This window comes from Sturnus vulgaris, chromosome 3 (genome assembly GCF_052056855.1).
Source record: "Sturnus vulgaris isolate bStuVul1 chromosome 3, bStuVul1.hap1, whole genome shotgun sequence".
Lineage (NCBI taxonomy): Eukaryota > Metazoa > Chordata > Aves > Passeriformes > Sturnidae > Sturnus > Sturnus vulgaris.
This window is the reverse complement of record NC_142245.1, coordinates 109520878-109542720: the sequence shown is the minus strand read 5'-3', so window position 1 is coordinate 109542720 and position 21843 is coordinate 109520878. Positions and strand designations below refer to the sequence as shown.

General features: G+C 42.4%; 2 protein-coding genes across 3 annotated transcripts; one reads left to right on the top strand and one right to left on the bottom strand.

Annotated features, from left to right (window-relative positions):
* On the top strand, positions 1-8041 carry ENPP4 (ectonucleotide pyrophosphatase/phosphodiesterase 4). Of its 2 annotated transcripts, none has more exons than XM_014872934.2 (4): positions 1-215; positions 1879-2734; positions 3674-3844; positions 6218-8041. In XM_014872934.2, exons 2-4 carry the CDS (start codon positions 1921-1923, stop codon positions 6580-6582), a joined length of 1350 nt encoding a protein of 449 aa, XP_014728420.2. In that variant the 5' UTR covers positions 1-215; positions 1879-1920; the 3' UTR covers positions 6583-8041. The 2 variants fall into 2 exon arrangements, with proteins under 2 accessions (XP_014728420.2, XP_088018636.1); XM_088162510.1 differs by having other exon boundaries at positions 36-165.
* A 2577-nt stretch (positions 8042-10618) lies between these two features.
* ENPP5 (ectonucleotide pyrophosphatase/phosphodiesterase family member 5) lies at positions 10619-21404 on the bottom strand. Its single transcript, XM_014872931.2, has 4 exons — positions 21276-21404; positions 18559-19428; positions 15386-15562; positions 10619-14062 (listed from the first exon to the last, which is right to left on the bottom strand). Exons 2-4 carry the CDS (start codon positions 19421-19423, stop codon positions 13692-13694), a joined length of 1413 nt encoding a protein of 470 aa, XP_014728417.1. The 5' UTR covers positions 19424-19428; positions 21276-21404; the 3' UTR covers positions 10619-13691.
* Positions 21405-21843: the final 439 nt, after the last annotated feature.

Below are 21843 nucleotides of genomic sequence, written 5' to 3'. Positions count from 1 at the left end.
CCGCGCCCCCCCCCAAGGCCCGTCAGTTGTCGGTTGGGGCTGTGCGGGTGGCGGGTGCGCAGGCGCTGAGCCCCCACCCGCTCCCCGCTGCCCCCGGTCACCTCCGGTCACCTCCGGTGCCGTCCGCGCGTCCCGGCCCGAGCGGAGCCGGAGTAGGACCTCACGGTGGGGCCCTGGCAGGGACGAGGGTCCCGCGGCGGGAGGCTGTGGGGACGGTGAGCCCAGTCTGTGTGCGGGTCGGGTGAGGGACGGGCGCGGGGGAAACCGACCCGGAGCGCCCGGTTCGTCGGTGGTGCCGCGTGTGTGCGCTTTGCAGGCGGAATAACCTCCGTTCTCAGCGAGCCGAGCAACGCCAAAACCTAGCCGGGAGGTTGGGGAGCAGGTGGACTAGCGCTGGTGGTATTTCACAGCTGGCCTGTTCTGCTGGGTTTGCCTGGAGTAGAGTTAATCTTTGGTTAGAACATGCTATTTGTGTACAAAAACACCAGTGCTGAGCAGCTACGGAGCATTTCGAAGCGAGTGCTGCGGGTTTGCGTCTTCCTGCGCTGTGGAAAACTCTGGTTCTGCTTTTTAAAGCACCTGACAGCATCGAACGCATGATTCGCCGCTGCGTTGCTCTTCCCATTTATTTTCTCATTTTTCTTCTCTAAAAGACCTGTATTCTCCGAGTCCCCTGTGCTAAGAGATGCCTTCACGCTGTTTTTGACAATCCTTGTAACTTTTGTATCTTCTGCAGATATTTTAACTGTTGGAGACCGGGGCCGGGGGGGGGCTTCCCGTGCTTTGAATTCCCGTCACTGCTAAAGCTGCAGCTAACATTAAAACTCTTTAGACCTTTAAATAAACCTGCCGTTTTTAGGAGTTTAAGAGTAAAAATGTTGAGAAGACAGCTGCTGTGCCTCCTAGAATCACACTTTGCACATAAAGGAAGATAAAGGATAAAAGAAATATAAAGGGAAAATTTGCTGGAATGGGGCTCTTCTTGAGAAGCAAATATGCTACCTAACAACATTGCAGAAGGTTTTGTAAGACCTTCAGCTTCACTTCCTTTTTTTTTTTAAAGACAGAGCATAATTCTGTATCTTCCTAAACAAAGTGCTTAAGTCACACATAATACATTAAGAGGGGGTAAAAGCTTACAAATCATACCTGGCACTCATAATAGTCATTAATTCCTTGCTGAGAAATACTTACCTCATAGCTAAGGTTATTAATTTTGTGGGTTTTTTTTTAATAGAGAGAAAAGTGTGGTACATAAAAGACAGGTTTAAATGCTATTGTGGTAGATGTAGAGCAGCTTAGAAGGAAAGCAGAAGTTACTCCTGGCAGTTCTGTGTATGGAATAAGCAATGAGTAAATGGGAATGTTGAAAGGCTGAAAAATCTTCTAGCAGCCCTAGAGGGTGGAAATGGAAAAAGGAAAAGTGAGATGAAAAAGGAAAGTTACAATTATAGTAGGAAATAGACTTCTGACCTGAACAGTGATATATAATAAGAATTTAGGGCTGCAGAGGACTCTTAAACGTGGGTCTGGAACTGTTCAAGTGCCTCTGCTTAAACATGAGGAAAAAATACTGATTTTCTGTCTTGGAATGTAGAATTCTAATGGGACACACACAACAATGGAATAACTGATCAAAAGAAAACAATTCATCCTTTCATTTAGTCTGCAGTGGAAAAAATCTCACTGCTCATTTGTTTTAATATATGAAAAACTCTGACAATATGTGAGAAACCTCTGTAGTCAGTAGGGAAATCCACTGTGACTTGAGTGGTTGTTTAGACTGGATTTTGGAAATATATATAGAATATATAGCTAGTTAAACTGGTCACAGTAGAATTGTTCTGGTTACATGCCTTGTCTGTTTAAATTTTTCAGGTGCATCTGATTACGTGCTGGAAGCACTTCAAAGTCTCCACAATGAGCTCGATGTGGATGTTATATTTTGCTGGAACCCTCATCTGTTGTGCTGGTGACTCAGTACCTAGGTTGCTCCTCGTGTCCTTTGATGGCTTCAGGGCTGATTACTTGAAAACCTACAAACTTCCTCATCTCCAGGAATTCATTGAGGATGGTGTGCTTGTAAGAGAAGTCATGAATGCTTTTATCACCAAGACCTTCCCAAACCATTACACCATAGTGACAGGTTTGTATGAGGAAAGCCATGGCATTGTGGCTAATGACATGTATGATGCAGATGCCAAGAAAAGATTTTCACAGTTCAACGATTCAGATCCCTTCTGGTGGGATGATGCAGTTCCAATTTGGGTAACAAATCAACACCAAGGAAAGGGAGCAAGTGCTGCTGCAATGTGGCCCGGTAGTGATGTAAAAATCCACAACATGACCCCTCATTTCTTTATGAAGTACAACTTCTCAGTGAAGTTTGAGGAGAGAGTGGAGAGAATTGTTTCGTGGCTGAACAGCTCTGACCCAGTTGTCAATTTTGCTGTGCTCTACTGGGAAGAACCGGATGCAAGCGGGCACAAGTACGGCCCAAACAACACCGAGAGCATGCGGGGAGTGTTGGAAGAAGTGGATAAACACGTTGGCTTCCTTATGAACAAACTGAAGGCATCGGGGCTGTGGGACACTGTTAATGTCATAATAACAAGTGACCATGGAATGGCCTCCTGCTCTGCAGAGAAGCTGATTGTCCTGGATAAATGCATCGGACGCAATAACTACACCCTGATAGACAAAACTCCAGTTGCTGCAGTGCTGCCAAGGCAAAGTATGTTTGGGTTTGGTTATTTTTTAAGGCATATACTGAGAATTAAAACTTGCCTCTAAAAAGTACTAGACTTTTTAGTAACAAAAAGTTTAAAAGTACATATTTTTTTAGTACTCTAAAAAGCATGCTAGACTGTTCTAATCTTTTGCAAAACCTATGGAGCTCATGTTGCAGAACTTTGACATAATGAGTAAGCTAAAGAATGATGGTTTATATAGAAGTTTGCTTTGGTAATCAGTGGGACAAGAAGAGTTTCTTGTCAAATTGCTGTGGCTGATTAGGATGACCCTGGTGCAGGTGGTTAAGTAAGTTGGTAGGTACTTAGTTTGCCTGCTCTGCAGCTGTAATTCACAATGAGCATGAAATAAACCCATCTGTTTATTCAGAATAAAAAAATGTCACTGTAAATTTCCAAGTGAGAATCTAGTCCCAACACTGATCATTTTACCACTTCTGTTTCTGAGAGTGAAACCTAAGATTTCATACCATTAATTCCATTTTTGTATCTTGGAGTACTCCCCAGCAGGCATGTCTGAAATCATGTCATTGCTGGCTTCTCTGTAGCCAGACTAATGAACATAGTGATTCATACAGTTAAAAAAATAAATATTTGCTGCATTGGATAAAATATTGACTATTTGAGAGGATGATTGCTTCCTCTTGGTTTCTGTTTGAACTTTGCCCTTCATGCCCCGATGGTATGTTGAGTTGTAGATCCAAACCCACAATCTCGGAGGTGTCTGATTTAAAATGAAAGCAAATTTTGAAATTCACCTCAACCAATGTAGTATTTCATAAGGGACATGAAAAAATCCTTTTCTGTGTGTTTTTTAAAAAAATAATTATTTTGAAATAATGGATCTTGGGCTTTATGACAGATAATTGTAGTTAACAGGAGTTAATTTCCAGCTGCTTAATGTGCAATATTTTCCTTGGCAGACAAAGAAGTTGTGTATAACTTACTCAAAAATTGCAGCAGTCACATGAAGGTTTATCTGAAAGAAGAAATTCCAGACAGATTCCATTATCGGCATCACAAGAGAATCCAGCCCATAATTCTGGTTGCAGATGAAGGCTGGACAATCGTACAGAACGAGTCCCTTTCCAAGTGTAAGTGTGTGTTCCTCTGTGGTTTGTGTGGGTAAACTGCCTTGTTCCTATTCCAGCCAGCTGCAGGGTGGCTCTCATTTAGCAAGAGGAGTCCTGGCACTGTGCAGGTTTAGGAATAGTGCAGCATTTTCTAGAACATTCTCAGCCTGAGCCTGGTGTTCAACAGGTGAAAAGGAGATGGGGAATATTCTGTTGGCTGAAACACTTTATCATGTTGAATTTAATAGTCTGAGTTATCTTAGGCTGGTTAGCAGTCTGTCTCAAGCTTTCCCTGGAGTGTGGTTTAACTTTGTATTGTATATAAAATATATATGTAGGGGTGCATAAATTGAAGCATGCAACACCCAACATTTAATATTACAGTACATGTACTTAAATGGCAGGAAATACTAAAAATAGTAGGAACACAGCAGCATTTTGAAAGACAAAACTCAACAGGTGTCACTTCTCAGTGCCTTGCTAAGCTGTGCACTTTCTTCCTGCTAGAATGTCAAATTACACAAACACATATATATGTATGTGTGTATATATACATTTCCAGGTGTTCCACACACAGGGGTTTTTTTTTGCAGACAAGGGGCATGTATAACTTACTTAAAAAATGCAACAGTCACCTGAAAGTGTATCTCAAAGAAGAAATTCCAGATAGATTTCCTTATTGTAATAGTAGGAAAATTCAACCTGTAATTCTGGTTGCAGATGAAGGCTCTGTGTGTGCGTATGCTGTTCAGAAAGTGATTGGCCAGATTTTTATTAGGAAAACACATGAATAGAAATTAAATACAAAAGTGCCAACTTCTGGGACGTTTCTGAGCAGCCAACAGCTCGGGCTGGTTGGTAGGGTCAGGGATATCCCTCCTGGATACTTCCCTGTGTGACTGCTGGTAGTGACAGGGTGTTGAGTGGTGTAACATCCTGGTTGCACCCAGTTTGGCTCATCTTACAGTCTGCCCTTTGCAGTAGTAAGTTCAGGTTTTTTCAGTATTTGTACAGAAGTACTGCTTTTTAATGCAGGATGTGTTTATATTTTAATTTCCCCACGTATTTGCTACAATTATCTTCAATTTGGCAACATGCAGCACAGGTGCTCTCTGATCAGAGTTCTCTTTTTCTTGTTTTGGTTAGATTCAATTTCATGTACCTAAAAATAGTTAGTAAGTTAATATTTATAAGTAACAGCATTGTATCAGTTGAAGTAAATGTCTTTTCAAATCAATTTTATTTGTAACGTCTTCCCAGAATCAGGCAGGGGAGGTTTTTGCCTAAAATCCTGTTTAAGGTTTATTGTCTTCACGGACAAAGTGGCAGCACAGTGATTGCCAAGTGTACCAGTAACCACACACCAGAATCCTACTTCAGAGGTGAAAAAATGGGAATTTCTTTGGAGAGGAAGCTTCACTGGAGTAGCTCTGTTTAGAACAAACAAGTAGTAAAAGGCAGGGGAAAAAATCTAGAAACATGAGTTAAAACAAACAAGATGTGTTAACAAATAGAATAGTGGAAAACATTAAAAAAGACTAGTGGAAGCTCACTGAAGTGGTGTGTGACCTGATCAGTTGGAATCTGGGTATTTTGCATCAGAAGCTTCAGGGAGGCACCCAAGGAAACAGTCCTCAGGGATACTCCTCCACTGTTACTAAGAAATGCAGTCAAACTTAAATGCAGTCACTCAAATACCGTGCTGTGCGTGCTGTGAGAGACTTCTGGCACCTTGGACAGGTTTTTCAGGAATGCTATTAGGAAATTTGACAATGGCTGCTGTTTAGCTCTTTATAGTAGTCCACCTTAAAAACCTACCAGATGTCCAAGTACTCCTGACCTTATAGCCACAAATGTTTTGCTGTGTGCCTGCCAAAGGCACAGTGATCCTTTGTCTTTTGGTTTTGAATCTTTTGTGTCCCTTCAGCTGAAGTACCTTATCTGATAAGCATGAATTGAGGATATTTAATATGCTTGAACTGAACACTATCAAGGGAAAGGTGCCTGATTTTAATAAGTAATTAGTGTCCACTGTACAAGGAGAGATGACTTTCCAAAATCTGAGATGTAAAAATTTGCATTCTAGCTACTGACTCATTGAGGAGTGGTAACTTCCTTTTCAACTTCGGCATGAAGAATGGGAAGGGGAACACTGGAAATGTTAAGCACTGACAGGAAAAAAGATTAATGGGACAGAGAACCATGGGGGAAGACCAGTATGGGAAAAGACTTGTGGGGTTTGGGGAAGAGGGAAGGAACTCTGGCTTCCTTTTGTGGTTGATCCAACAGCTGCTTTTATGTTGTGCATTAAGCTTTGGTGGTGGGGATGGGGAGGGGAGCAGTGTCTCTGCAGCAGAGGCTGTGACAGTAACTGTGTGCTCTGCCCCTCTGCAGTGGGGGACCATGGCTATGACAACGCCCTGCCCAGCATGCACCCGTTCCTGGCCGCGCACGGTCCCGCCTTCCGGCGCGGCTACCGCCTGGGCACCGTGGCCAACGTGGACATCTACCCCATGATGTGCCACATCCTGGGGCTCGCCCCGCGGCCACACAACGGCACCTTCGCCAACACCAAGTGCCTGCTGGCTGACCAGTGGTGCCTCAGTATCCCCGAGGCCATTGGGATCGTCATCGGGGTTTTCATGGTGCTGAGCACTTTCACCTGCATCATCATCATCTCCAAGAGCAGACTGGCTCCCTCCCGGCCCTTTGCCCGGCTCCAGTTGCAGAGTGATGACGATGATCCTTTGATTGGATAGCGTGGAGGGAGCCAAGCCTCGCTTCCTACGTTGTGGTTTCAGGAAAACAGTTTCAATTTGCACTGGATGGCATTCTTTGTTTGATGCACTTTATCTGTGTAAAATACTGTACAGTCAGACCCTGCTGATCTCTGTGACTAGTGTCTTATAAAAATATTTTTGTAACCAAACGGTGAACAGGTGGCTTTTTACTGGGAGAGATGCTTAACGAAATAATGCTGCTTAGTTTTTCATTCAAGCCTCTGAACACTTTCAGAGTGTGACTAGCCAGGATAGACAAAGCAAATTTTAATATTTGTAAATGATAATTGCTTTTTTGTATTAAATTAATATTGACTACTTTTAGTGTTCTTGCACCTGTGTTGAAAAGAAAAACTTCATTGAGAGTTAGGAGTTAGTTTTGTTTCGAGAGTATATTCTGGTGTGCCCTTAAATCTGGGGAAAGAGAAAATCCAAGACTTTTGTTTCTATCCTAAATGAGCAATGTGACAAGAAATTTCTGAGAAAGAAAACAGAAGTCAGTGATTAAATAACTGGTGCATATCTCTTCTGTTTTGAGCAATAAACTATGTGGTTCAGCACTTAAAAGCCTGGGCAGGTGGCTCTGACATTTCTGGATGACTTAGATCCACAAGTCCGCTTGGGATGGCACTACTGCCTTATCTCAAGAAAGTCAGTTTAACCTGGGAGTCTTTTAATTACCCAGTTTCATCAGCTGTAGGTGTAAAATCACTGCTCCTAAACCCTGTGAAGACTTTCCAGGAGTAAATTCTGCTGAAGGTGTTTTTGAGATAAAGGTGGTTCTGCCCTGTGTACCAGCTCGTAATTGTCTCTTGAAGGTTATTGTGCTAAAAAGCAACAATTGAAAGTTTGATGTGCAAGTCGTCAAGCAAGAATTCCAAACTCATATTTTAAACTCTGGAAATTTAAAGGAAGAAGTTAGCAGGTCTTATCTCAAAAAATAAAGTCTCTATAATGTTTGAGGTACATAGATGCAAATTCCTGATGAAGACCAGAGCTAACTTTTAATTGAAACTCTTGATTCTTTGTTACTGGTCATCTAGTAACTTGCTATAAAAAAAAATAGTTTGAATGAGAAAGCCTTAAAATGGTACCTTATCTTTCAGTGAGATTGTTATTGCTAACCAAAAAGAGAACTACAGTTACCAAGTCCTTTTCCTACAAGTCTGTTGCTTTTAAAAAATAAAGTGACAGAGGTACCTGGTAGCAATGGGGTTCCTCTTTCACAACTTCAAATTCATTGCAATTTGGTGTTGGCCACAGCCTTTTGGTGATCCAACAGCGAGGGAGGAGGAACTTTGGAGGGAATGCGTTATATTGAACTGCCCACTGGAAAAAATAAACTTGAGCTTTATAAATGTGTGGAAGTTTTAATAATGTGTGTCTTCCTCTCTAGGGATTCCATTGTACTTGATTAAAAACAAAGTCCAAAACCTAAGCAGTTCTGCTTTTTTTCTTTTTCCCCCCAAACTACTAATTATTACTTACTAATGCTTTACTCTGAATTTATCTGAACTTGAAAGAGTTCCGATTAATTGAAAGGCTCAGGCCCCTTGAAAAATCTGTGCTGTTACTGACGGGGTACTGGATTTTAACCTGTTGATATTCTAGAACAGTAGCTGGACTGAACACAGAATCACTTCCTCATCTTGCTATATTTAAATTTAATTAATTACATGTACCAAGAGGTCAGGTTAATGAGTAACTACAAAAGGACTGTGTTGCAGGGTAGAACCTAAGCTTAGATATGCTGTAAAGGGGAGGATGCTGTGTTGGAGAGAGTTTTGTATTGTTCTGATAATTCTGCTAATCCAGAGTGGGATCCTCAGAGGGTCAGTCAGAGAATTACTGGAGATGTTTTGCAGCATCTATATTTGGAAAGGCTTGACTGAGTTTACCTTTCTGGCAGATATCTTGTCCTCTACCTGTGAGTTTTGGGGTTTTTTTCTAGAAGCTAAAACTGACAGTGTTTTCTTCACTCAGTTCCTTCCCCCCAGCAGCTGTCACACAGTGTAGTCAATGTGCTCTCAGTTCCTCTGTGCATCCCCTCCCAGGCAGGCAGCACCAGCGAGGCTTTGCTGCCCAGAACTGTAAATGCTGAGTGAAGCACGATGGCAGAACTCCAATCTGAAATAGGAATGTTGCTACAGTTTGGGAGATCAAGGTTTAAATGCACGTCTCCTCCTCGCTCTAGGCAGCCCTTTCTGATGAGAACTGCTACAGGCGCTGAGCTGCTGTGAAACCAGTGAGTGGCTGTGTCTGGTGGAAATGCTTATCACCCTGTTCCTCCTCCCTTTAGCGTGAAGATGGGACAGAGCTGCTGTGGAAAGGGTTTAAAGAGGAAATTTAAGTGTTAAATAGGAAAAACTATATTCCAGTTGCACTCCTGATTATTTTCATTTCCAAAGATGTGGTGTGGTCTGTAAGGGTGCTGAGTGCTCTTCCTGGCAGTAGCTCTTGTACATCCAGTTTCATATAGGTCATGTACAAATCAAGAGAATCTAGAAAAAGCATCTTTCTGTCTTTAAGACATGCAGTTGATTTATTTAAGGAGGATTATTTTTAACAAAAGAGCTTTAAACATAACAAAACATTTCCACTGCCTCATTCTAGTTTGTGTGAAGTATTTGTCATGAAATCCAGTGGCTGGTTTCCTTTTGGACAGCCAGTTCAGAACAAGAACAGCAAAGCTGTGCCTTGTGCTTCCTCAAGGCTGCAATAAAGGGACAGTCGTTTGTGAAACATTTAATGACTTGCTAAATAGACACAACTCAGCAATGGTCACACAGGGCTGGTTAATTCAGGGGAGGTTCCTAACCTTAACAGGCTTTGCAGTGTAGAGGGGAATAGGGGATATTACTGAAGGTTGATGTTTCATTACATTGACTGCCTCCATAGAGGAACTCTCCACACTGCGTGCAGCAGCCCTAAAACATCCACCCCCTCTGGGGTTCCATGCTTTTTGGGCATAGAACAGCTCCAGAATTGAGTTGCTTTCACGTGACTGCAGCTCTGAAACACTGCTTTCAGTAACTTGCTGCCTACACACTGCCTGTGAAAGTAAACCCACTTTGTGTACCTCTGTGGACCAGATTACAAGGACAGATGCTTGCTCTAACATGCATGGTAGCATCTTTTATTGCAAAAAGACAGAAATGGAGGTTTTTTAATAGGATTCAGATTAGGATTTCATTATGGAAAGGCTGATACTGCTATTGAATTTATCATTTTCATGTGCTTACAACAATTTTTGTTGTTTATTACCTAATAAATGCTTTTATCACCTTTACTGTAGGGCAAACATGCCATGGAAAGTTTGTACAGCAGCATAGATATCAACTTAGCATCCATGGCATTATTTAAGCAGGGAAAAAAACTGGGAAGTAAGCCTGTTAAATTTCCATTTTACAAAACAACAGGACCCAACCACTGCACATTTGTCCTTGACCACATGCAGGTCAAGACTGTGCTGTTCACACTTCTGACAGTGGGCAGAGGGGAAGGGGGGTTGAAATGAGCTGATCTTTAAGGTCACCTCCAACCCAAACTATTCCATGATTGTATGAAAAGTCAGTTGCACAACATTTCATTTTACAGCAGGCCTGGCAGTTCTGGATTAATGGTTGCATTGGATGATCTTAAAGGTCTTTTCCAACCTAAGAGATTTACTGAATCCAATTTCTTGTAGCAGCACTACTGCAGCTCTTGATCAAGAAAGTCTGGAAGACTTTTTTTTCAGTAAAAGAAACTGGATTTCCACTATTGGTAACCGATAGCTGTTTTTTCCATATATGGCAGCAAGTTCGGAAACAAGAAGTCTGTTACCTAAGAACTGTGACCTAAAATTCCAAAGCTCTATCACACTTCCAGTTATTTTTAACAAAGGCATACACATTGCAGAGTCCAAGGAATATCTGGGATGTGCATACAAGTTGAAACCATTCTCTCCTGGTCATCTCCCCCCAGTTCAAGTTTGTTTTCCAGAAGTGTTTTAAATGAAGCCAGCACTCCATGCTTGACAGAATTACAGCACAGATGTATTTTAACTTCAGCGTTTCCAAACAAGAAGAAACAAAGAAAACATTTGACATTTTTATGCTCCACAGGTCAGTAATGAAACACATCATGCATCATTCTTGGTTTCCAAGTTTAAGTTACAAGCAGTACACAGTGTACTCAAATTCTCTTTCCAGTAAACTTGTTTATACATCATAGAAAGTATCATATACACAGAAACCAAATCCCACGTCCCCCCCACCCAAAAAGGTGTCTGACAAAGTGTCACATCAGAGAAAATTTTTCTCCACTGGCATCATCTGTGGTTTAAATTTCATTAAGCTCACACCCAGCAACTTAAAACAGTTGGGCAAATGTCCTAACAACGAACCACCCAAGAGGTACCTGCAAATACACCTAAGAATAAAGGAAATGATTGACCCTAATCTGAAATACCCAAATGCTACAAGATTCTCTTTTATTTTTTTTTCTTTTTACAAAGTTTTATTTTGCCCTCCTCAAAGATGGGCCTCACAGTGCAATACAGAACAATGACACCAACAATTCTCACATTCGTGTCCCCAGCCTATTCTGAATATTATTGTTCCCAAACCCTTTGTTGGGGGAAACCTACTGCTCTATCCTTGTTGCATATTTGGGAAGGTAAATCTTAAGTCCCAAATCACTGATCAATACTGACAAACTTTGCCCCCTCCTTAAAATCAAGAGTCACTTTGGCTGATGATAGAACTACACTTGCCACAATTAAAGTAGGGTTTAAGGAAAAGCTCTGAGATTACAACTCAGTATTTTTTACATCTGCCACGATCACTGCTATGAAATTACTGTAATAAGAAGAATTTCTACTGAAGCAATGTGTTCCAAAGTGCAGAAGCTACAGGTGAGGGTTATGGCGTTGTTATGACAATTGTCACTGTTATTGCCTTATCGAAGCCTGCAGACCTTCCTTTAAACACACAACATGTTTGTGCTACAATTCATTTTTAAGCTGAAAATAAGCAAGAAAAGGTGGACTCAGTACATCAGTTTGCTGTGTGCCATCCACTTTTTGGAAGGTGGGTAGGGGAGGGATTAGTAACAACTCAGAGGTTGGGGTTTTGTGCTCAGACTTCCCTGGTCTCTGAAAACTGCCATGAACACGTTACTGGTGTCGTGGTTCAGCTGGAGCTCCTGCAAAACTCAGTTTTACCTGGGCCAGCAAATTCAACTTCAGGCACAGCTAATGGCCAGCTGCACCAAGAATCAAGGCTATCTTCCAACAGACCTGCATTTTTCCTGCCTTCCTAAAGCTACTATCACAGCTGAACTTTCAGCATAACCCTTAAGTTGGGCTATTTCATTGCATTCCCTCTCAAGCATTTGCTACACCCAGATGTGGCCTCTGGAAATGCCCACATCTGTCTGCAAGACACCTTGGTGCTAAGTGTCCCTGACATCACAGAGAAACACAACAGATCTTCATTAAGAGTGGAATTTAGCCCAGCAAAAGGAATTTTGTACTCCAGCTCTCCCCTTGCAGTACTGTCAGTCATGCCCTTGGTTTGGCAGAGCATATCCAAAGCCAAGGTGTTCCCATCCTTGCCCTCTGCTCGGGGCTGTGGCTACACACATAAATTGCATTTAAAAATACCCAGGTCTGCTACTTCTGCACTCATTTTGAAAGTTTCTTTCTCCTTCAGGCATTGTACTCAGCATCGAAGTGCTGAGAAATACTATCATCTCACGGGGAGAAGTCTGACAATAGATAACTTTTCTCACATCAGAATGAGAAACTTTATACAAACTTTAGTCAGCAGATTTTCACTTGCCATTTAAGTGAGCTCATAAAAAAACCCCACAACTAGCCTAGTAAGAAGATTTATTGCCACACACAAAAGAATGAAAATATGTACCTTTGTTGACACAGAATTCATATTTTTCCTTGACAGAGGTTTTCCTCTGGAAAAATAACTCCAGTCTTACACCTTTTTTTAATTATTATTAAAGTGTGCTTTTTCAGATTTAAGAACATATATGGCTTAGGATTTACACAGCTGCCCTTTAAAATGTGTAGTCCTGATCATCCCATTCCAAGGCCCACCCAGACAGAGCAGATAAAGCACAAGACACAAGTCAAACTCAGAATCATCACTAGGAGACCAGGACCAAGCCTGACAACACTCTGAAACCAGCCTGAGCATCCTTGTTTCTCAACTTATTCACCTCCTTTAGTACCACAGAAATAGAAAAGACTCCATTTGGATACAGGTGTGGTGCTCATATGTGTCTTTATCCTGCCAGCTGCATGGAACGCCTAGAAAATTTAGTGCAGTGTACAGGAAATTGAAAAAGACCTACATTTACCTGAAATCATATCTAAAGTGGTAAAAATCTACATTTACTTGAATAAATTTTTAAAACATTACGAATCAAGCAGTTTAATGCTGATTGCTAAAGGAAATACCACTTAAGATTTATATTTTGGAGCTACAGTTAGCACAGTAACTTGAAGAAATATATGTAACTCCAAACTTAGACACCTAGCTCTGCATGGCCTAGCTGAATAATAATGTTATTTCCTGCAGGATTTAAGCCATCAAGTTATCTGTAATGGTGACCCATGCACAAGCTTTCTTGGGCAGGGAATTAAAATACTAACAAAGAAGTTTAGTACCATTGAGTGACTTGTAAAAATCAAAGAGACTCAAAAAAACCCTCAAAGAATAAAACAAAAAAGAGGGTGGGAAATGAAATCACCATTTAATAGTCTGTGAATTGCACTGAAGTTGATGTTATTTCCCTAGAAATAGCCATAATAAGGTATTTGAGGCCTACTGTCACTACAGGTCTACATACACACAGAGTTTCCCAGGTTTGCCTAGGATATCCTCAAGCTCTGGAAGAGGAAGTGGCTGCAGGGTGAAACAGGAACACGCTCTCTCTCCATCCCTGGTCTGTACATGGCCCAGAGTACCAGTGGGTCAGCATCCATCTCTTTTCACTCCACATGGTCATGCTGATCCATCTCCATTGTTTATTTTCTTTGTATAGGCTTATGTTAAGCCTCAAACAGGAAATAATCCCAGGTGTTGTTAATCTTGCAGCAGTGGCTGGGCAGCTTCAGTGTGTTGGATTTGCATGGAATTTGCTTGGGCAAGGACAAAATGCTTAACAAAAACTGCAGTAAAAACCAAAACTAGCAAGCTGCCCAGGAAGACTCCTATAACAGTGGAGTAGGAATCTGCTCCACGGGCTCCAGGAACTCCCTCAACAAGTATATCCTTCACAGCATTTAAGGAACCATTGTTGGGCAGTGGTTTGATGCCAAGCAGGTGGCACAGTAAGGGGTACAAGTCTGTAGCATTCATGAATTGTTTGGTGGCATTCCTTCTGAAAGCAGGCCCAACTGCCAAAAAAATTGGATGCATTTCTGGTACAGTGTTGTCATATCCATGATTACCAACTAGAAATAAAAGACAGATAAAGGTCAATATCCCAAAGTTGCAAAACAAGCATTGAACATTTTCCTAAAATAAGCAGAATGCAGAAAAGGCACAGCCATCCTCAGAGAGGCTTAGAATTGTTTTGATTGACAGCACAAATGTCTCCTAGCAAATACCAAGTCTCAGAACTACAAAGAGAATACCTAAAAAACCCACAACAGAGAGCACAATTTAAAGAAGGGGGGGGGGAAAGTGAGCTCATATGGCAGTAACAGCATTGTCAATGGCACACTATGTACACCTAAACTTCCTTGATTTTCCTCAAATTAAAACTCCAACATTGCAACTGATCCAGATCTCTTAGAGAGAATTCAAAAAAACATGTAGAGTCAGACTGTCTGTGTGACTCCAAGGAGACACTTCGACATTTTGTCCAATTTTGTGCACCATCAACTCCTCAACAAGGAAGAAGAACTCACTGGTGGGTGTCCAGTGCCCATTCCTGACAATGGCATTAAAAACTGGGAATGTGTCAAACACACAGGCACAAGAAGATGCTCTCAGCAGCTACTGAAAATCTTGTTAATTCCTGCTGGAACCAGCAGCAAAGTTCAAAAGGTTCTCAATTAGAAATGTAAGAACTGACCATATGACATCTGTATCTTAGGTTACCAAGAAGTTACAGTTCACTGTCTCCGTGCTACCTATAATAAATCTCAAAACTGCAAGGTGAGGAACTTGAAAGTGTTGGGGGTTTTAGTCCTCCAAGTCACCTAAAATGCTTTTTTCCCCCCCCAAGGCAAATGAAAATCACCGGTGTGCAGTAACACAATATCCAAAGACTCTTTGTAGCAATAGAATGAGGTTACTCTAAGTGTAGCACCCACACAAGCTGAGAACTTTCAGAAAATATTCTTTTATTTTCCAACCCAACCCAACCCTTCTCAAGTAATAAGTAAAACATGATAAAACAACCCTATTCACCCTTTACTCAACACATTCAGTTAATTCAGTTACAACTTTCCTTTTTAATCTCTCAGGAAGTGCTTGTTGCTTTGCTATATCCTGAAAGACCTCAAGTATGGGGCCACTAAAACATGTGATTGATCTTATCTCAGTAAGTTTAATGTTTAAAAAAACGGTTAAATGCAGTTACTGCACTTGCTAGCACCTACCTAACAGTAGGGTGCTTCCCATCCCATCAAGGGAAAAAATTATAAATTTCACACACTTTCATTTTCCCTCCCAGCCTTAAAAAAAAATAATAAAGATGAACATTGGTTGTATCAATACCAGGAGAGAAAGTACCACATAAGGTCTCTGCCTTGGAAGAGAATACTTACATAGAAAACCATCAGTCTTGTTATGTACAATTTCCCATCCTTTATCAGCCACTGCTAAGATGGGCTGAATTTTTCTGTTGTGTTTGTAATGAAATCTATCTGGAATCTGCTCCTTTTTATATACAGTCATGTTGGGATGAGCGTTGGCCAAAGCTTCATATACTTCTTCCAGTTTGCCTTCAAACAAACAAAAGAGACAAAAGACAAAAATTAAACATACCAGTGTGTTTCCTGAACTCATCAGTAGTTAAAATACAGCTGAAGGAAGAGGGCAAAATGCACTTCCCCAGAAGTAAGAGGCAACAGTGAGTGCACAGAAGTTCCTGTGAGAAATGCAGAACCTCAGTCATGGTAAAATAGCCCTTAGCACCAGACTTCACAGCCTGTTCCCAAGCAATAACTGCCTTGCTAATTTTTGAAAATAAAGCCCTCATTTCACAGTCATCAGAATGTAAGCTTCTCACAGGAATGAGTTAGAAAGCATTCAGCTGTCTCCTGGAAAAGTAACCAAACCCTCCTAGCTCCGTGGAAAGTCTGAAAGCAAGAAGACAGCTCCTAAACCTGTTTGTGAGGCAATGGTTGCATTCAGTGACACTTTTCGTCTATTTTAAAGCAGTTTGATGCTTTCTTTTACTATTCAGTAACAGCCAACAGCATGAGCTACTCCTCTGTATTCCCAGTGCCTGCTCCTTTCCCTTCCCTAGTCACAGGGATCATAAACCCTCAAGAGCTCCACTAACACTGAATAAACAGGCATTTTCCACCCCCAATTCTTTATTTGCTTACTTCCAATTTCTGAGCTTGCCTTTCCAGTAAAAGCCACTGAAGAGCCACAACCAGTTGGTCAAACTGGCTGGAACACCAGTGCACAGATTGAAGGAACCAAAACAGACAGCCAGGAATATAAAAGCAAGTTCAGGAATTGACATCTGACCAAATTTCTTCCTTCCCCATCTCCACTTAAGGCCAGATTCCTGCTGAGAGCCGTGGAGTGCTCCTGTGACACACCAAATCCCTCAGCTCTGTGACTTAGGTAAGTATTTGTGTGACATGTGAAGCTGAATGCACAGTGTGTCTGCAAGCTCCTTTCAGACTGCCATTTCCAGTATCCACGGAGTTTTGAATGGCTATCAGTAAAAAGGTTTGGGAGAAAGTGGCCATTGTTTCTAAAGAAACAATCTTCCTTTTCCCCCTCACTTTCTAGAATCCAGGAGAGAAATTCTGAAGGAAAATACATTAGTGTATACATTCTGAAAGAAAAACATTAATGTTTCTTATCTCAAACTGGCACCAAAAAAAATCACTAAATTAAGAAACAAAACGAAGGTTAAGATGAGACAGCAAAAGCAAAGCTATCAGAGATAGTTACAGCAACAAGAAGAGGGACTCTAATGCAGCATTTCTAGAACTATATTAGCAATAAAGTTAATTTTGCTATGCCAGCTTTCTATATGGAATGGCAGGGAAGAGAAACCTCAAATATAGCAAATTTGATTTTATCCTAATTATTTGAATTAATATATTTATATTAAATGCAAGAAAAAGGCCAGCATCACCAGCTGTGGTACAGGTACCTTCTTTGTGAACATTTAATTAGTTCCCCATACACACTTAATACACCAGCATGGTTAAATAATAACCATTTAATCCATCTCTTGGGGAAGCAATACACAGCCAAACAGTTAAAAGAAATTTTTAAGCATTCAAACCTTTTCTCAATCTCATTAAGTTTTACCATTCCCTTGGTTTAATAAAGACAAATGGAATAACAGATGAAGAATCAGTGTTATGTACTTAAGCATATATTAGCTCATACTTGAACTGACAGTGAAACTCATTGTTTTATAATAAAAATCACATCTGGTACCAGTGAAGAAAAGAATTTTAGCTGTGCTCAAAACTAATTCTTGTTTATTGGTAGTGTAATAAATACCTGAATCTCTGGGCAAAATCAAATCCAAGCTGTTTCTGAAATCCACTGAAATGGCTTTTTTACTATTCTGTCATCTAATTGCAGCAGAGATACTGTTTCTTTACAGCATTTAGCAGACAGGAGAATCAAGTTACGCATCTTAAAGTTCTCCTTTACTGCATTGGGGAGGTTTCAGCACTGAAGTTTACTTTTACAGCTTCTTTATTTGCTAATGAGAACATCTTGGGCAACCTATTTGCCTCTATGGGGATGAAGTTCCCAAACCTGGCTCTTTTATCACCTCAGAGAGAAACAGCACCCAGCTACAGGGCACGACTGTGCTCAGGCAGCAGAGACCTCAGTCTGGGCATACTCACATTTTAGTCTGGAATATTCTTCAGATTAAAAATGACAAGACACATTTGTTCATGCACTTACAGGTCACTTAATTCTGCAAAAGATGTCCTGCTTAGGCATTAAATACAGAATGCTATCTATCTATTAGTGATGCAAATGTTATATAATTCTTTAAAAACACCTTATTAGCACGTTTTTGTGTGGGCAGGGGTGTTATTTTCCAGGTTAACACTTTTGCACCAAGTAGTTTACAGTACTTGACCATCAAAATAAAGAGCAGATGCATTAGTGACACTAAACATACACCTGACACCTCAGCAAACCTTCAGTGACTGCCACCAGATTTCAGCTTTCAATCCCAACATTGTTCTTGCCCATCTTTATCTCAATAAAAATGGTATGAATGTAACTGGCTGGCTGTTCAGCATGACAGATTAAAAAACCTCAAATGAACTACAATAGCTGGCAGCTAATCAAATAGCCAACACGGGCTTTCTTTTCATCAAATATCCCCATCTGTTCTCAGTTTACTGTTTGAGTTAGAAATATAATTCTTCCACTGTGGCTTCAGCATCTTGATGGAAGGCAAGATATGTAACATTCAGGTGTTATCTATCTAGAGCACCATTCAGCCTTGATAATGCCATTAGATTATCTTACTTCTCACAAGAACTAAAGGATCCTTGGCAATATTAGCCAACAGCAAACAGATTTGCTCACTTTTCTTTTCTGAAAGTTAATCCAGGCTTTTGACAGAGCCTGCAAAAAGAACAAAGGGATCGTGCAAGAACTCCTTGTTCAAGGCTGATACCCTACTGCCATCAGTGCTGCTACTACCAACTCAGTCTATAAAGTTTGGATACTCAAGTACCTCCTCAGGGAATGTTACTGCTGTAGCTCCTACCTTCTTTTGGCAAAATTGCTACTGTAGGGGTGTGCTCAATGATTTCATAGAGCTCTCTGCTCACGTACTGATCAAGCTCAATGAGCCTTTCTGAGGACGACTGTGACATCCCGTGATCACTTGTGACTATGACATTTATCACATCCCACAGCTTCGCTTTCTTCAGTTCAGAAATGAGATATCCCAGTTTTCTGTCAATGTCCTTGATTGTCGCTCCCATAAGTGGGCTTTCTGGGCCCAGCAAGTGGCCCATCTCATCAGGCTGCTCCCAGTACAGAAGACCAAAGTTTATGGGTTCTTCTGATGTAAACCAGTCAATGAGCTTTGCTACCCTGTCTTCAAAGGGAACAGATTCATTGTAGGGCATGTAATGTGTAGGCAAGACTCCATGTATCTTCACATCTGTCCCAGGCCACATAGCAGCACCAGATTTGTGTCCTTCCCTCTGGTTTGTCACCCATATTGGGCAGGCCTCTTCCCAGAACTTGGAGTTGTGGGTGTTCATTTTGTTCAGGGAGAAGGATTCGTTCAGGACAGGGTCGTACATCTCGTTAGCGACGATGCCGTGGCTCTCTGCATAGAGCCCAGTCACCAGCGTGTAGTGGTTGGGGTAGGTCTTGGTTATGAACACATTTGTGACCTGCCTGACGTGCACCCCGTTCTTCATGGCATAGTGGAAATTGGGAGTGGGCACTCTGTAGATGTAATCCCATCGAAACCCATCAAAAGACACCAGCAGCACTTTGGGCCGGGCTGGCTGGAGAGACAGTGCATTTTGAAGAAAGATTAAGAAAATTCCCAGGACTTTCCAATAACTGCTCATGGCTATTCTGGAAGGTATCTGTCCCCTCTTCTGAGGCATCATGGCACCTGTTGAGCAGGTACAGAAGTTGTCAAAATCATAACTTAGTTTTAAGAATGAGTGGCTAAAATATTCCTTATGTATTTATATGATCTAAGATACATTTTATGAAAGTATGCAGTGAGAGGACAAGGGGGAATGGCTTCAAACAGACAGAAGGCAGGGCTAGATTATTTATTAGAAAGAGATTATTTACTATGAGGAGGTCAGGCCCTGGAACAGGTCCAGAGAAGCTGTGGCTGCCCCATCCATGGAAGTGTCTAAGGCCAGGTTGCACAGGGCTCTGAGCAACCTGGTCTCGTGGAAGGTGTCCCTGTCCTTGGCAGGGGTTGAAGAAGATGAGCTTTAAGGTCCCTTCCAACCCAAAGCATTCTGTGATCCTAATTCTGATCACAAGACTCCAGGATTTTGACTACTCCTAGCTATGAGAGATATTCCTCATCTAACAGTCCTTATTATGCCCTTATCTGACAAAATATGACACATAATTTCACACTGTATTGGCTTGTGCTCCCCTGACCCAGTTTCTTCCTGTTCTTCTCAAGCAATTTTCTGTTTAAAACTCAGATATCTACTCAAAGATAAACCCCTGTACAAACCCCCACACAGAACTTCCCCATCTGTAACTGACCTAAAATTTCATGCTAATATTCCCCACTTTTTACTCAACAGCATCATTTAACCACAAGAGCAGATATTGCTCAACCCAATCCTGCATGTGAGCTGTACCAACATTCCTCACAGTTCCCTTTAGGTTCCCATTTTGCAGCAATCCTCTGGGACTCAACCACCAGTGAAATTCAGCTGGAAAATAGTGAATTTGCAACCAATAAATCCATTTTAATACTCAGAGTACATAAATATCCTAGTGAATATAAGAAGTTACGGTATAACAAGCACCTGAGTACCACTGCAACAATGGAATGGGATCTGTGGCTGCCCCACCCCTGGAAGTGTCCAAGGCCAGGTTGGACAGAGCTTGGAACAACCTGGGCTGGTGAAAGCTGTCCCTGTCCATGGCAGGGGGTTGGAATGAGATGACCTTTAAGGTCCCTTCTAACCCAAACCACTCTGTGATTCTAGGATTCTGTGATTTGCAGGCAGTCAAATGTTACACTGAACTTATGTGTCCCTCGAAATTAAAATCCAGGCCTTGAGTTCTGCTAAGAACAAACTGACATTCCAATGTTGTAATTCCCCTTTCAGCAAACAACACAGACCCAAAGGCTACAGATTACCACAGATCCACCTGATGGGGGATTTCTTCCAGCTCAACCTGAAGGACGAAGGGACAACACACTGTTGTGTTCATAGAACCCCAGCTGCCAAATTAGACATAGCCCATAAATTCCCCTTCTGGGGAGGGGCAAGTATGGATTGAAGCCCTCTCAAGTGAAATCAAGTCTCTATTTCTGTATTTTACACGACTAATGATCTCAGCATGATCTATAATTCTATTATTCTAATTCTTTAACTGCATGCCCTCAATAAATCATAAATGACGGGTGGTTTGGTTCTTTTCCCAAGGCCTTCTCATACTGCTTTTCCCCAGATACAGCCTAAGCACATCTACTGACCGGGGCTTCTGCAGAACTCGGCACCACAAAACTCTGGGGACCCGAGAGGCTCCGTGGGGACGAACCCACCGGAGTGCCAAGGGCAGGAGCTGCCACACGGACACACGGACGGACAAGACAGACCGAGAACCGCCCGGGGCCCCGCTCGGCGGCCACCGGAGCTCGGCACACGCGAATGCCGAGGGCAGGCCGCCATTCCCCACACGCAGATCCCGCAGCCCCAGCAGCCCCGGAGGCCGCGGGCACCCCCCGAGCCCCGGAGCCGCCGCCGCCGTTACCTGAGGGGCCGAAAGCCGCGGGTCCGGCCCGGCCCCGCCCGGGAGCGGCCCCGGCGCTGTCACTCAGCGTGCGGGGCGGGCCCGGCGGGACGGGGACACGGAATTACGGAGTCACGGCGTCTTTTGGGTGGGGAAAGAGCGCTGAGGTCACAGATGCAGCCTGTGACCGAGCACCGTCGCCTCAACCCGGGCACTCCTTGCCGTGTCCGGTCTTTCCTTAAACACCTCCGGGGACGGTGACTCCACCGCTTCTCTCGGCAGCTTATTCCAGTGTCTAGTCATCATTTATGTGAAGAAATTCTTCCTAATGTCCAGCCGAAACCTCCCTTTGCTCAGCTTGAGGCCTTTTCCTCCTGTCCTGTCGCTTGTTACCTGGGAGCAGAGCCCGATCCCCCCCCCCGGCTGTCCCCTCCTGTCAGGGAGTTGTGCAGAGCCACAAGGGCCCCCCTGAGCCTCCTTTTCTCCAGCTGAGCCCCCCCAGCTCCCTCAGCAGCTCCTGGGGCTCCAGAGCCTTCCCCAGCTCCATTCCCTTCCCTGGACACGCTCCAGCCCCTCAATGTCCTTCCTG